Source organism: Hevea brasiliensis, chromosome 2, assembly GCF_030052815.1.
Source record: "Hevea brasiliensis isolate MT/VB/25A 57/8 chromosome 2, ASM3005281v1, whole genome shotgun sequence".
Classification (NCBI taxonomy): domain Eukaryota; kingdom Viridiplantae; phylum Streptophyta; class Magnoliopsida; order Malpighiales; family Euphorbiaceae; genus Hevea; species Hevea brasiliensis.
Genome location: NC_079494.1, coordinates 122,620,099 through 122,634,420, shown reverse-complemented (window position 1 = coordinate 122,634,420; position 14,322 = coordinate 122,620,099). Strand labels below are relative to the sequence as shown.

The 14,322-nt window shown below is 33.7% G+C and overlaps 2 protein-coding genes across 4 annotated transcripts; both read right to left on the bottom strand.

Moving 5' to 3' along the window:
- Positions 1-686: 686 nt before the first annotated feature.
- LOC110669464 (transcription factor MYB3R-2) lies at positions 687-4,386 on the bottom strand. Of its 2 annotated transcripts, none has more exons than XM_058142168.1 (9): positions 3,683-4,386; positions 3,503-3,557; positions 3,244-3,301; positions 2,927-3,021; positions 2,736-2,803; positions 2,494-2,622; positions 1,877-2,379; positions 1,143-1,784; positions 687-906 (listed from the first exon to the last, which is right to left on the bottom strand). In XM_058142168.1, the coding sequence occupies exons 1-8, from the start codon at positions 3,802-3,804 to the stop codon at positions 1,228-1,230; spliced, it is 1,587 nt and encodes a 528-aa protein (XP_057998151.1). In that variant the 5' UTR covers positions 3,805-4,386; the 3' UTR covers positions 687-906; positions 1,143-1,227. The 2 variants fall into 2 exon arrangements, with proteins under 2 accessions (XP_057998151.1, XP_057998147.1); XM_058142164.1 differs by having other exon boundaries at positions 2,736-2,839; positions 3,683-4,384.
- Positions 4,387-5,506: 1,120 nt separating this feature from the next.
- On the bottom strand, positions 5,507-10,135 carry LOC110669503 (digalactosyldiacylglycerol synthase 2, chloroplastic). Of its 2 annotated transcripts, XM_058142154.1 has the most exons (6): positions 9,564-10,135; positions 8,388-8,774; positions 8,047-8,313; positions 6,957-7,288; positions 6,365-6,403; positions 5,710-6,246 (listed from the first exon to the last, which is right to left on the bottom strand). In XM_058142154.1, the coding sequence occupies exons 2-6, from the start codon at positions 8,667-8,669 to the stop codon at positions 5,751-5,753; spliced, it is 1,416 nt and encodes a 471-aa protein (XP_057998137.1). In that variant the 5' UTR covers positions 8,670-8,774; positions 9,564-10,135; the 3' UTR covers positions 5,710-5,750. The 2 variants fall into 2 exon arrangements, with proteins under 2 accessions (XP_057998140.1, XP_057998137.1); XM_058142157.1 differs by lacking the exon at positions 6,365-6,403 and having other exon boundaries at positions 5,507-6,246; positions 9,564-10,125.
- Between the last annotated feature and the right edge of the window lie 4,187 nt (positions 10,136-14,322).

The window sequence follows — 14,322 nt, the reverse complement described above, 5'->3', positions numbered from 1 at the left end:
ATATCACAAAATAAAATTATCAATAATAATAACTAATGTAAATTTAATAATAAAATAAAATAATAATAACAAAAAAAAGGAAAAAGAAAAATTAATTTGAATTTATGTGCTTTAAAAATTAAAAGGATAAAATAAAATTACCAATAATAATAACTAATGTAAATTTAATAATGAAATAAAATAATAAAAAAATTAAAATGATAATAAAAAATAAAAAGAAAAATTAATTTGAATCTATGTGCTTTAAAAAGTAAAAGGATAAAATTGTCCTTTTACTGTTCCTTAGGAACAGTAAAAATATTGTTTGTTTTAGTTATATATAATAATAATAATGTGTGGATATATATGAGTGAATTTTATAATTATGTTGTAATTTTTTAATTAAAAAATATAACTATATTTATATATTGGTCTAAATATTATTTATTTATTATTTCATGTTAAATGCATTAAAATATTATATAATTTTTCATTCGGATAAGTATGTATTTAAAATAAAATAAAATTAAATTAATATTTGTCCATAAATTAAAAAGATATGAAATATTAAATTTAAATTGCTTTGATTTGAATTTTTGTTTATCCAACAAGAGATTAAGAAAAAATTTTATTTGTCTTGAGGGAGTAAAAAAATTAAAAATGAGGAGATTAAATAAAAAAAAAAGAAAGAAAAAAGAAAATATTAATTAATATTACAAAATTTTCCTTTATTTCAATAAATTGCTATCCTCATATGAATAATCAAGCACACTAAATATCATTATTTGTCTTCCCATATTAACCATAAATATGAAACTTAAATTGGTTATTATTCTATAGCTTTATGTTATCATCTATGGTATAGGTTGTAGTTTGCGTGGCGGTCATCCTTCCCAAGGACTCAAAATCTTTTACAATCATATACATCTGCAAAAAGAAAGAAAAGAAGATAATTAGCAAAAGGACCAAAGAAAAATTTTTGCCCTTAGAACAAGCAAATATGGTGAATAGTCACAAAGGAGACTGGAGTTTCTAGTAACATGTCTAAAACAGAAATGCTCGAGGCTAAGGGCGTAGTCCTCACCTAAAAATCTTGTGTCTTTTGCTTGAAAATGGATGATTAGATATGCATCAATAGCAAAAGATTGGCAAAGGTGACTTACTAAGTAACATCGAGTTAAACTCCATCTTTCTGTTCAAAATGCAACATCAGTTCTTGATAACAACAAAAAAAAAGACGACTTTGTTTTAGTTGTCACCACAAGAATCATGAGAAGCAAATGCTCTAGATCTTTCACTGTCTGAATGACATTCTACATTAAATGCATCTTCCAAGCATTTTTCAAGCTTCTGAGACTTTGCAGGAGAAAGAAAAGGCTGCTTTTCATTTGATGGATCCATTTTATTGTCACCATCTTTGTTACAGGTACATAAATGCAGTGACAGGTTCTCTACATTGTCTTCTAGTTTGCAAACATGATCACAATGAGTAGCATTGTCAGCTTGCCTTGAAGTTTTAAAACTTCTTTTTCTTATTATTGATGGTGTGCTTTTGAAGCTACTTGCAGCGCTCCTCAATATGGATTCAGGACTGCCCCAATTATGAGAAATTTGGTTTGCTAGAGCACAAGAGGAAACTGGACTACCTGCTGTTCTAATGCAGCTATCAGTACTTGAATAACTTACATTTTGAAGAAGAATATTCCCATCTTTAAGTTGGAGTGATTCACAACTCAAGACACCACAATTAAGTTCCTTCACATCTTTAAGGCCTCCAACAACTTTCCTTTTAAAATCAAATTCGCCTATCATCATAAACAAAAAGAAATGATTAGATTAGTCATAGATCACTTGAAGTGACATTTGCAAGTGATAGAAGAGCTGCCACACAAGGTACCTGTTTTATTATCACAACCTGCAACACTGATAGGAGTAGTCAAAGAAAGAGTCAAAGGTACAGAAAGTGCTCCAGAATGCAAAGAATTTACAGTTTTTGATAGCTCAGGAGATTGAAGCCTTGCAACATCATCCGAAGAAGCATTAATTAATTTATTGGACCAGTTAGTGTTGGCATTATTGTCACTTTTTCTGCACTTTACACCAGTTAGATAGAATGCAGTTAAAGCTCTAGCATCCATGGTTCCAAATGTTGATTCTATTTCTGGATATTTACAATTTTGTTTATCTGAAGTTGACAATTGACGCTCTCTTGTCGTAGCATTTCCAAGACCCAAATCCAATGAACAAGAATGCACTAAGTTCAGGCTTTGATTGTCCACGTCAAATGTCCTGCTTTCTGCTTTTGTGTTATAACTGTATAGGTCAAATTCAGAAGCCGGACATGATTCTAATTTCTTTTTCATTGAGCAGTTCCAGTGATTCTTTATTGAATTCTCAGTCCTGGTAATTTTCAATAAATTCAAAATAAAGTGAGGCACCATATATAATGGACAGAAAGTTCCTGAATGATAATTTCCTCAGCATGACATGCCCTAAATAGTTTTCCTTTAGTACCTTCCATGAAGAAACTTCGCTAGCTCAGCCCACTTATTCCCATATATTTTATGGGCCTTGATGAGAGTCAATTCTTCCTCTTTGGTCCAAGCAGTTCTTTTTATCTCTGGGTTCAAATGGTTGTACCACCTAACCAAAACAAATAATTATTAATATTAGGTTCAGATTTTATTTATTAGATTTCTTTCATAAATGGGAGGAAATATATTGATAATTCAAAATAGCTAAATGAGGTTAAATACCTTTCTCGGCATTGCTTCCCTATGCGGCCAGGTAAATGTTTTGCTATTTCTGACCATTTCTTATTCCCCTGCTTCACAACAAGGTCAAGAATCAGAGCATCTTCCTGCGGATTCACATAAGTGAAAATGCGAGTCATAGTCATGTTACCATATAAAAAACAATAAACCATGGTAAACTTGTGGATTTTCACCTCCTTTTTCCATGTTCCTTTAACAAGATCAGGGTTCAGAACCTTCTGCCAGCGATGTAGACATTGAACATCTGTTCTATCAGGAACACATTCAGCTGCCAAAAAAAAAAAAAAAATCATAAGAACAACATTTACTTACAGAGAACTTGCAAGCCAGCACTAGCAATCTCAGCAAGAAAATTTAACCGAATTGGACAATTTAAAATCATCATACTTCAGTAATTATCAGAAAGACAAAAGGCATAAATGGACCCACCATTAACCAAAATGAAAATAAAGAAAGCTAAAAGCCTACTAGAAATAGTAAGGAGACGTACCAATTTTCTTCCAGTTTCTGCAATTGAACTTTTCGACTGCTGCAACTAAAATTTTATCCTATTAACATGAAAATTGACAACAAAACAAGTGAATGAACTTTCTTGCTAAAAGCATAGACATGACTCTCTTATCCCCAAACGTATAATAGACGTTGACTCAATGGAGAAAAAAATCTAAGAATATAGCCCCTAAAGTTGATTATTTATCAGAATAACTGTTATGGCATCAATCAGCAGCGAATGGCCTCTGGCTACCGACCTCCTCCTCTGTCCAGCCTCCCTTTGTTGATCGTCTGGTAGGACCTGTTGTCCTCCTAAAACGATAGAAAAGGCAATCAGACATTTGGCATAACAAATCACATTATAATGCAAAATAGAGAGGGTATAAAAAAAGTGATGATTATTTCATTATAAATCTACGTGTTGTAAGAACACAGACCCTTTAATAGAGATCGGATTTGTGACTGCATTATTAGCAGAGGTAGTGTGGACTGGATCACATGAAGAAACTAAACTACCCTTTTCAGAGTCAGAAAGAGCTTCCTCAAGTTCCTCTCCCATGATCTCTCACTCCAAATTAAAAACCAAGAAAAATAAAAGAAACCCCAAAAGGATTGTTCATTAATACGTTAATGAAGTCATCAGTTAAACATTAAAACCCTAAACCACATGTTTCAAAAATAAACAAATCAGCCCAAGAACTAAACACTAAAAAGGATTTGGAAGATCATTCAACTTGAATATATAGTCTAGTATAACGTTCAAATATAACGATAGCAGCAAATAAAAGAAAGGCAGAAGCAAAATCAAAGCAAATTAAAAGAGAATTCTCTAGTTTTCAAGAAAAGTTTTCTTGTTTCAGGAAGAACACCGTAACGGCAGTGCAAGGAACGAACATGAAGCACAGAACATAGAGAAAAAAGAACGCAAAACAGAGAGACTAGAGAGAGATTGTAATTAATAAATGGGGTTAAGGCAAGCAATTGATTTGAAATATGAGAAGATTAGGTTTTACATAGAGAGAGAGAGAAGAGGGGAGGAGAGAGAAAGTTTCGCGGGAAATATAGAGGGAGAGGGAGATCATAGGATCAGCGAGACGAGAGTCCAAATGGGCAATGTTTCATGCGTTAGTTAAACTCTTTCCTCATTTGAGGACTCTTCAGCGGCTAATTTCTTTTTTTTTTTTTTAATATAATAATTATCTTTTCATCATTTAAAATTATACCAAGCGAGGGAGTCTTCTAAGTTTTATTTATTTGTGGCGAAAAATTATTTAAAATTTCATGATTTTAAATACAATTTAATATTATTAAATTAAAATTTAATAAACAATAATACCATTTTTAAAACCAAATTTCCAAATTACACAAATTCTAAATTAAAAGACTAAGCATTTGCTTAAACCATTTGAGCCAACTTCCAGCACATACTTGTATAATTACAAGATTAAAAAGGTAATCATCCCATAAAATATGTTAAAATATATTTAATTATAGCAATTTATTTTTATTACTAATTCGTATATATATACATATATTTTAACTATCTATAAAACAAAATTATATAATAAAATCATTTCAATTAACAACTACAAAGGAAAATAAGAAGAATCTTGTTGTTTGGTTAAGGTTAGTAGCATTGAAATTTGAATGACAACTGACTCTATCTAAAGATCTTAACAACCCCATGTCTCAAAAACATGCAGCGTAAAAGCCTTGGATGAGAATAGTGTCTGTTAAGAATTGCATTTGCTGTAATCTTAAATTTGTCATTACTCTGACAGTAACTTAAAACAAACCAACGGAAGAATGGTTTTAAAGAAATTATGATTAAGATCAACACCAGAGTTTGTGAACAAATATAGAAATAATATTGTTCTTTTTTAACTTTCATATATCTCATATTATGAATATATTTATCATCTAATGTCATACATTAATTTATAAAATTGATGAATAAATTTACGTTATGTCCGTGAAATCATGTTCTAATAATTTAATATCAAAATTAAGGTAACAAGAATAATAAAATCTGATATAATTAATATTTTTAAAAAAATTTTAATATTCCATTTAAATATAAAAAAATTTAAAAATTATATATCTTGTGATTTGGTTGAGAATCACATTGAAATTTGAATGACAACTAACTCTTATCTAAAGATTGTAACAACCTCATGTTTCAAAAACATTCAACACTAACCAGTTATTTTATGCGCCATCCGACATCCAAAACATTTCAGAAGATTTGGAGGGAGGGACCCTTGCATGAGAACAGTGTCTGTTAAGAATTGCATTTCCCGTAATCCTGACATTTGACTTCACTATGACAATAGCTTAAAATAAACCAACGGAAGAATGGTTTTACAGTGGGTTAAAGCGAAGGAATATTACAGAAAGAGTTTGTGAACAAACATTAATATTTCAACTGCCCCCAACATTCACTACTGGAAACATGATTCATCCACATCACAAGCTCTCTTTTTTTTTTTTAATTTTTTAATAGCCTCATTTTCCTGCAGGAATAGCCAGTCCTAGCTCCTGGCGTTGCTCTTTATCTGGCTGCAGGCTACCTGGAAATGCTCCAAAAGCTCTTCTTGATACTTCAAGTCCAGAAACCACATAATGCAGATATGCTGACGCATCCTCCATGTTTTTTCCTAGATTGAAAGATGTTGAAGCAAAGTTCTTTGAAGTACCTTTTTCCAGTTTCATTGCAGATGCTTGGTCCAACTCAGCAACTCTCAGAAACCGTTCGGTGGCAGCCTCCCATGACAGTGCATGCCTCTGTGCATCAGTCAGCTCAGCAGGTTGTTCAGTCAAAGCCTTACGTGCAGCTGTCACAAATTCATTGCTGTTATCATAAGTTCGGCAATTTGGGAACTGCTTGAAGAAGTCGTTTGAGGGGTGATTGGCACATATAACAATTTTTCCCATCGCTAATGCTTCAGCTGTGGTCGTGCAAACCACATCTGTAGTGCTTGGATTCAGGAACACTTTATAACTGGGGCAGGAACAAGAAAATAAGAATTTGATGGTTAAAGCAGGGAGAGAGAAGGAAAAAAAAATCACATTATAAGCCAGAGTTCTAGTCTCAAATTGGAAAAAAAAAAAAAAATCACCTTTGAAGTGTTGCCTTGATTAGGCAGATATAAACTTCTCTGCAGCATTAAGCCATGAAGGTATATCAAACGAGGTTTACTAATATCCCAAGTGACAATTGATGACAATACCACCAAGAGAGCCGAACCTGTTCCTCTCTTGGGAGATGGAGCATGAATTATCCTAACCTTTTTACACCCCAAACTAAAAAATTTAAAGGAAGAAACAAAAAGGAGGGACAGAGGAGAGAGAGAGAGAGAGAGAGAGAGAAGTAAGCAATGGCTTTCTCATAGAAGGACAGTATAGAAATGGTTTTTCAAGTTGACAACTAGAAATCATGGAAAGTTTTGGAGTAGTTCTACTGTTCTAGTTCGAGAGGTGCAGGTTAAAATGGCCTCAATAAGTTGATCTAGCATTTATTTTAATTTGAAAGTCATTCTTGCTTTGATTACATGAACCATTTCCACAGAGTTATTTTTGGAAGCAACCAGTTTACATTAGTTTCTTCCATGTAAATGTGAACTGTATTATTGGCCCCAGCTATCTGGGTAAACATTTTATAATGAATAATCAAATCCATGCCATGAGAAGGACATACAGTTGGAAGCTTACTCATGGAATACAGGATCGGCATGATCACGCCCAGGGTTCACTCTCACTACCAGTTCCAATTCTTTAGCAGCTTCCTGAACTTGACCAGAGTCTTCTCCACTGCCATATAAATCTACCTCAAGCCCAGCCAACTCCTTTTGGTGATCACGAAGAAGTTTAAGCAGCTCCTTGTAACCTTTGCTCCACACCATTTTCCCAATGTAGTAAGTGCCTTTAGTGAAGTCATGCCTCCTACTTTGCAGGCCAATTTCAAGGAACTTAGGATTCACTCCATGAACATTGCAGATAATGGATTTAGAATAATCCTGGGTGGCAGCAGATAATCTAATTACCTGCACTTACATCGCAAGTATAATCTGGTCAGCAAGCAAGTCTCTTAAGATTGTAGCCCTGAAGTTATATATAGGAATATGAAAATTTTCAACTATCTTTTGAGAGAAGTGTGTCAAACAATTAACGAATATTATTATTAACCATGCATGTATATGAATATAGCCTTGGTTAGATCATAACAAAGCCAGGACAAAGAAGGGTTGCAGAAGGTGATGACCAGCATAAAGCTTCTTGACATGTCACAATGCGGATTCAAATAGATAGACAGAAGTTGATCCATATAACCTACCCCCCACTAATTTGGAATTCAGACTAATTGAGTTGAGTTGTATTATAATAATAATAATTATTATTATTACACAAAGAAAGTTAGAGATTTTGGCCTATCCCCTTGTATAGGCCCCTCATCCCCATCACAACAATTCGAGCCTGAGATTGCAAGTTAAAATCCTAAGACCTCTACATTATAATTCTAAGTTACAACTTCAATAACCTCTTAACAAGTTAGTTGATACCACAATCATTTGAAGTTTGACAGTTATTCATGCGAAAACCCCAAAGGTTTTGTTTCCTTGAGGCATATGTGTGATAACTTTTTCTAGAAGTTTCAAGATTCAACTATTAACAAGTCATACAGAGCAATTCTCTTAACAGAAAACTGAAAATTGCTAAATTAGGTCGTTGAAAGAAAAACAATATATAATCATCCAAACATAAATTATTGTTCCATGAAACTGAAAATCATGAAGAAACATACCTTGTGACAATATATGTCAACAACCCAGCTATTAGCATATTTAAGCATAAATGCTTTCACTCGTCCATGCTTCTCTCTCTTCACATATTCCAAATAATTGGTGTGTACAATTCCTATCACAAGGCGAAATTTAGTTTTCCATCTCTTCCCATGATGAAACCATGTTAGATGCTCAGGCTCTTCAAGGATGGCAATGTCTGCCTCTTCATCAGGGATGACTTCAGAGATATCTCCTGCAGCAAGAATGCTTCCTTTATCTACGGCAAACTGCACCATAAAGGAAGTCAAGAATGACCATCAAATTATCACTAGTGTCTAATTGATATACTCTGTATGATTACCTTCCCAGGATAAAAGCATATACTGAAGTGAGCAACAAATGGAATTCTCTCTTCAAGCCACTGGCGGACATGTGCTTCCTGCTCTGAGGGTGAACTAAATGTGATGTTATTGGGATATACTAGCTTTTGATGTTTCAAGGACAACCAAGGAATCACCAAAGTGACCTTTCTATCTCCATCCTTTGCAAGATACGCAGCACGAAACAAAGGGTTGACAGCAGTTCCAGTCAACCATGGAAGGCTTGCAGTGGTAAAAATTGCAATATGCCGTTTTTTGTCCATTCAATCATCAGGTCTAAGTCCTAAAGATGGACAACCTGTGTATACCCTAAGAATTCAAGTTCTATACTTTTCAGGTGTTTGCAAATGAGGAACTGATGTGTTCAGCTGCATTAACAAAAACAATATAAGAATGTAAGATGGTATTCAACCAGTTTAATTCCTATACAAGTCAGAGCTACTATAAACCAACCTATGAAAGGGAGGAGGAGAGGATGTGGAATGGGATGGAGACGTGGAGTGGGAAGATAAAGGAGATGGAACTGGACCAAAAGTTATATGAAATACAAATGGATCACAAGTCTTAGTTGCTTCAAAATTAGGCATGCCTAAGGTTAATTCAACAAAACCATGCCCACTGGATCTGTCTCAAGTCTATTACACATTGCACAGGGGAGAAATTGAAAATATCAATTGTCTGTTAATAGCGGCATCAATGAGAAAGTCCTAGTTAGCAATCCCAGCAATTCTACAACAAATTGAACCCCAGTTCCCCAAAATTATTTGTATCAATTCATGACTCCTGAGATAATAATTGAGCCATATTCAAGCATCAAAAGGAAAACTGAACAAATCTACAGCCTTTAGCATATCATTTTCAGTTTTCAAACTAGAATTTAACGCCTATAACAGAGTCAGTCAATGTATAAAACCGGATTTGTGAAAAGCTTTGAGCAACTTCCTCGAAATGCTATAGTTTTGATTTTTGAATAATCCACAACCATCAATTAATAAAAAACAACTAGGTTAATTATACAAACAGACAAATCAAAGAAAAACTTAAGAATTATAATCGCAGCAGAAGAAAAAGAAACCACTCGTCCTCTTTAAAATCATGCAAAACAAACAAACTTGAAATAGGAGAAGAAGGCATAAAATTGATAAGAACAACAGTACCTCTAATTTCTTCGGAAATGATCCTCTGTGATCGAAGGCTTGAGCGTAATTAGCTGGTCCAAGATTACGTTCAGCAAGAGAGAGAAGGAATAATAGCGTGAAAGCTAGCGAAGGCGTAGAAATAGAATGATTTGGTCGCGCCGTCTCCTTGAACTTAAGCAGAAGGGAATATGCTCTCGGTCCCCCCTGGCTTTCAACGGTTAAAGACAATGAAACGGTGTCGCTCGCTTCCTTTCTCCAGCTGCTGCAGTTAAAAGTGGGCCCACCCTGCAATCCATCGCGTTGAAATTGATCAAACGGCCTTACGCACACCTTAGACGTTCTCTTATTTGTTTGGTTTTCATGTGGTTGGTTGCCACCGCGAACCTAGTAAAGAGCACCGGACTCCAGCGCATGGACTGGTAGTTTTGGCCAACCATAAAAACTAAAATTTCACATCAAAACCGTTACATCAGCGTCCATAATTTCAACAGAAGATTTTTCCAATTGAGCCATAGAAGATTTCGAAGGTGACTATAAATAACAAAACTTTAATTCCCTCTGTTTCCTTTTTTTTTTTTTTTTTCTGTTTCATTCCTCGTTTTATTGCTTTTTTTTTTTTTCCCTATTTGTTTCCCGAGAAGATTTTTTGAGCTGATTGTTTAGAAATGAGATATCTCGAGTTTCTGTCTCTAGTGGATAGTGATTTGTCGGCAACCAATTGTCAAATTTTTCTTTTTTTAATTTTTTGCAATGCTAATTATTTACTGAAAAAGCATTTTTTATTTTTTATATATTGGAAACATTCCTTAGTTTTTGTTCTTTCTTTGGTGCTTTGGGAAAGTTATTAAAGATTGAGGGAAAGGTGAGAAGAGAATTGAGAGAATTTCTTTCAATTCTCTTGTTTGGACATTAAATGGAGGAGAGAAAGTAAGAGAAATTAGGAAAATTTCATTTCTCAACACCCTTATAATTAAATCATAATATTTCTCACTAAATTAATGAGAAATGGATAGAAATGAGGAGAAATTGATGTAATTTATAGTAAAATATCTTTCAACATAAACCCTATGTTTGGATCCTTAATTGTACAAGAGAATTTGAGAGTAATTAAACAAGAGAAATATCACAATCCAAAATTTTGAGTCGTAATTGGTACATAATTTAAGTATTATTAAATCATACAAGTCTTATCAGAGTATCTTGAATAAATATATTGTCACTTACTAATCAAAAAAATCAGACAAAATCAAAATAAATAAAATACTGAATAAATATCATAAATATCCCACAAGTAAACTGCGAAGTCTCTACAGATTTCAAATAATAACTTAAACCGTTCAATAAACTAAACTAATTATTAGCCCAAGGAAATATGAATTCAGGCATACCATGAGAACAAATCAAATATTGTCTCTCTCTAGAAAATGGACTGAATATTTGGATCAGCTGCAGAATTATACTGATCTAAAACAGATAACAGAAAAAAAAAACGTGGTTTGAGCTAATGCTCAGTGAATAATAATTATAGCACACAGCGAAACGGGAACAAGAACAGGCTAATGCTTGATTAATTTCGTAATTAATTTTTTATTTAATAAAATCATGCTCATGCTATCAAAATTATTAATAAAATAATTTCATAAAACATATATATACAATAAATTAATTAAATAAAATTTTATGGTATAGTACACCAGGGTGATGATATCCCACATCACCAAAGGCCAGATGGTAAGCACGCTACCGGATATTAGATACTTTTCTCCTCCTTTACATATATTAATGCATATGATACTAATGCAAACCATAAACTGCAATGATGCATGACTCGACAATGTAACCTAATATCATGATAGTCCACACGGTGAGATCAGATAACAGAAACAGATACTGGATAAAGGTACCAATTCAAAACAGAAAATTAATTTGTACAAATTAATCAAAATCAACAAAAAATTTCAGATAGCAAATAATAACTGATAGTGCAATTCCAGTAGTTTATTTCAATAATTTCAGAGAGTCAATAAGATCAAATCAATCTCAAATAAATTCAGTGTAACACATCAGTAAATTTTATAGTCAGATATCAATCAATATAAAGACACTAAAGGCCTGTTCCCGAAATCATAATGGCTCTAATGCAGAGATAATTAACAAAACCAATTATTTAATCAAAATTGAAATAAAATTCAATAATAAAATAAAACTTTAGAAAATTACATGCAAAATAATTATTAAAATATTGATTTAAAATTTCATTTAATAATAATTTTAATGCTAAGAAATTTTAAAAGGGATCAAAACGGTGTCATGTACTATAATTACCACTCACCTGAAACCTCCAAGACAATAGTTATATTCAGTGAATGAGAGACAATTTCAGTTGACAGATTGAATATTCGAATCTCTTTGAAAATATAATCCAAGGTGATGAATAGAGAAGTAAGAATTTATGGATTCTCTGCGCACATCAGATTATAAATCGTAAATTTTTATATATATACACATATAACAATAATGAAAGATGATGAAAATACCTGTTTAGAGTATTTTGTAGAAAAAGGAGATGATAAACAGGCTTTGAGAGCAAAGTATAAATAAATAGGTCATCCAACAAAATATTCTTTATTTTATTTTATCATTATTTTTTCTAGATAAATATTTTAAACTATTGTTAGATAATTAAAATAAATAATTAATTAAATAGATAAATATTGAGTTTCGATATACTTCCCCCCTTAAAAGAAATTCAGTCCCCGAATTTAAACAAATAAAATTCTAACTTGAAGAATCAAATAAGTGGGGATATTTGGTTTGCATTTCAGATTTTGCCTCCTATGTGGCCTCACTACTTGTGTGATTATGCCACAAGACTTTGACCAAAGCCACTTCCTTAGACCAGAGTTTCTTAATTTGTCGATCTAAAATCTTTACTGGTTGCTCCTCATATGACATATCATCCCTAAATTGTATGGTCTGAGGTTGCAAAATATGAGATGGATCTGGTACATAATTCTTAAGTATAGAAATATGGAAAACTGGATGTTCATGTGCAAAACCAGGTGGAAGGGCTAAACGGTAAACAACTGCTCCAATTCTCTCTAAAATTTCAAATGGACCAACAAAACGAGGGTTAAGTTTCCCTTTCTTCCCAAACCTCATGATTCCTTTCATAGAAGAAACTCTCAGAAATACATGACCACCAACCATAAACTCTACATCTTTATGCTTAAAGTTAGCATAACTTCTCTGTCCACTTTGAGCAGTCAAAAGTCTATTACGAATTAGTCGAACCTTCTCTAAAGTTAACTGTATCAACTCTGGTCTAGTAAGCCTTCTTTCTCCAACTTCATCCCAACAAATCGGTGACCTACACCTTCGACCATATAATGCCTCGTATGGAGCCATCTCTGTACTTGCCTGATAACTATTATTATAAGCAAACTCCACTAAAGGCAAATAATGATCCCAACAGCCACCAAAATCCATAACACATGCACGAAGCATGTCCTCCAATATCTGTCTGGTCCTTTCTGACTGTCCATCTGTCTGAGGGTGAAAAGCAGTACTAAAGTCTATCCGTGTTCCTAAAGCTTCTTGGAATTTCTTTCAAAATCGAGAAGTAAACTGAGTACCACGATCAGAGACAATGGAAACTGGAACACCATGAAGACTAACAATCTTATCTATATACAATTGTGCAAGTTTAGCAAAGTTGTATGTAGTATTCACAAGAAGAAAATGAGCAAATTTTGTCAATCTGTCCACTATCATCCAGATTGTATTGTAACCACCTCGTGTACTAGGTAAACCCACAACAAAGTCCATAGCAATGTGCTCCCACTTCCACTTGGGAATAGACAACAGCTGAAGTAACCCAGATGGTCTCTGATGTTCTGCCTTAACCGATTGACAAGTCAAACATGTAGTGACAAATTCTGCAACATCCCTCTTCATGCCATCCTACTAATAATGCTCCCTTAAATCACGGTACATCTTAGTTGAAATTGGGTGTACTGTGTAAGCAGAATGGTGTGCCTCCTCCTTGATTTCTCTTCTCAACTCATCAACATTGGGAACACAAAGTCTAGTGCCATAACGAAGAACTCCATCATCATTTAACATGAACCCTTGAGCTTAGCCTTGATGAATACTATCTATAATCTCACACAACTGAGAATCCCTCTTCTGAGTAGCCTTAATTCGATCAATCAAGATAGGCCTAACTCGAAAATGTGCAAAGAATAATCCAGCTATGATTTCAAACTCTACTCCTTGATCTAACAACTCATGTAATTCACCAATCAGAGGCCTCCTCTTGGTAGATATATGGGCTAAACTACCAGAAGACTTCCTGCTTAGAGCATCAGCCACCACATTAGCTTTTCCAGGGTGATACTGTATGGTGCAATCATAAACTTTCAGCAATTCTACCCATCTCCTGTGCCTAAGATTAAGATCACGTTGGTCAAAGATGTATTTGAGACTTTTGTAGTCAGTGAAGATTTCACAAGTCTCATCATATAGATAGTGCCTCCAGATTTTTAAAGCAAAAATTACTGCAGCCATTTCCAAATCATGAGTTAGATAATTCTGCTCGTGCCTTTTCAGCTGACGAGAAGCATATGCAATAACCTGTCCATGCTGCATCAAAACACATCCTAAACCAATCCTAGAAGCATCATAATACACTGCATAACCCCCTGATCCAGACGAAAGGGCTAACACTGGTTCTATAGTTAAATGAGTCTTAAGCTCCTGAAAACTTTTTTCACAA

Bases quoted from the DNA above. Each gene is read 5' to 3' on its own strand.
- LOC110669503 (XM_058142154.1), bottom strand. From the start codon at position 8,669: ATGGACAAAAAACGGCATATTGCAATTTTTACCACTGCAAGCCTTCCA. The intron at 7,289-8,046 runs GTATGTTTCTTC...ATGTAAGTGCAG, and splicing joins TTGACATATATTGTCACAAG to GTAATTAGATTATCTGCTGC. The intron at 6,247-6,364 runs GTGATTTTTTTT...TTCCTGCCCCAG, and splicing joins ATCAAGGCAACACTTCAAAG to TTATAAAGTGTTCCTGAATC.
- LOC110669464 (XM_058142164.1), bottom strand. From the start codon at position 3,804: ATGGGAGAGGAACTTGAGGAAGCTCTTTCTGACTCTGAAAAGGGTAGT. The intron at 2,380-2,493 runs GTACTAAAGGAA...GAAAATTACCAG, and splicing joins GCGAAGTTTCTTCATGGAAG to GACTGAGAATTCAATAAAGA. The intron at 1,785-1,876 runs GTACCTTGTGTG...TTATGATGATAG, and splicing joins AGGTTGTGATAATAAAACAG to GCGAATTTGATTTTAAAAGG.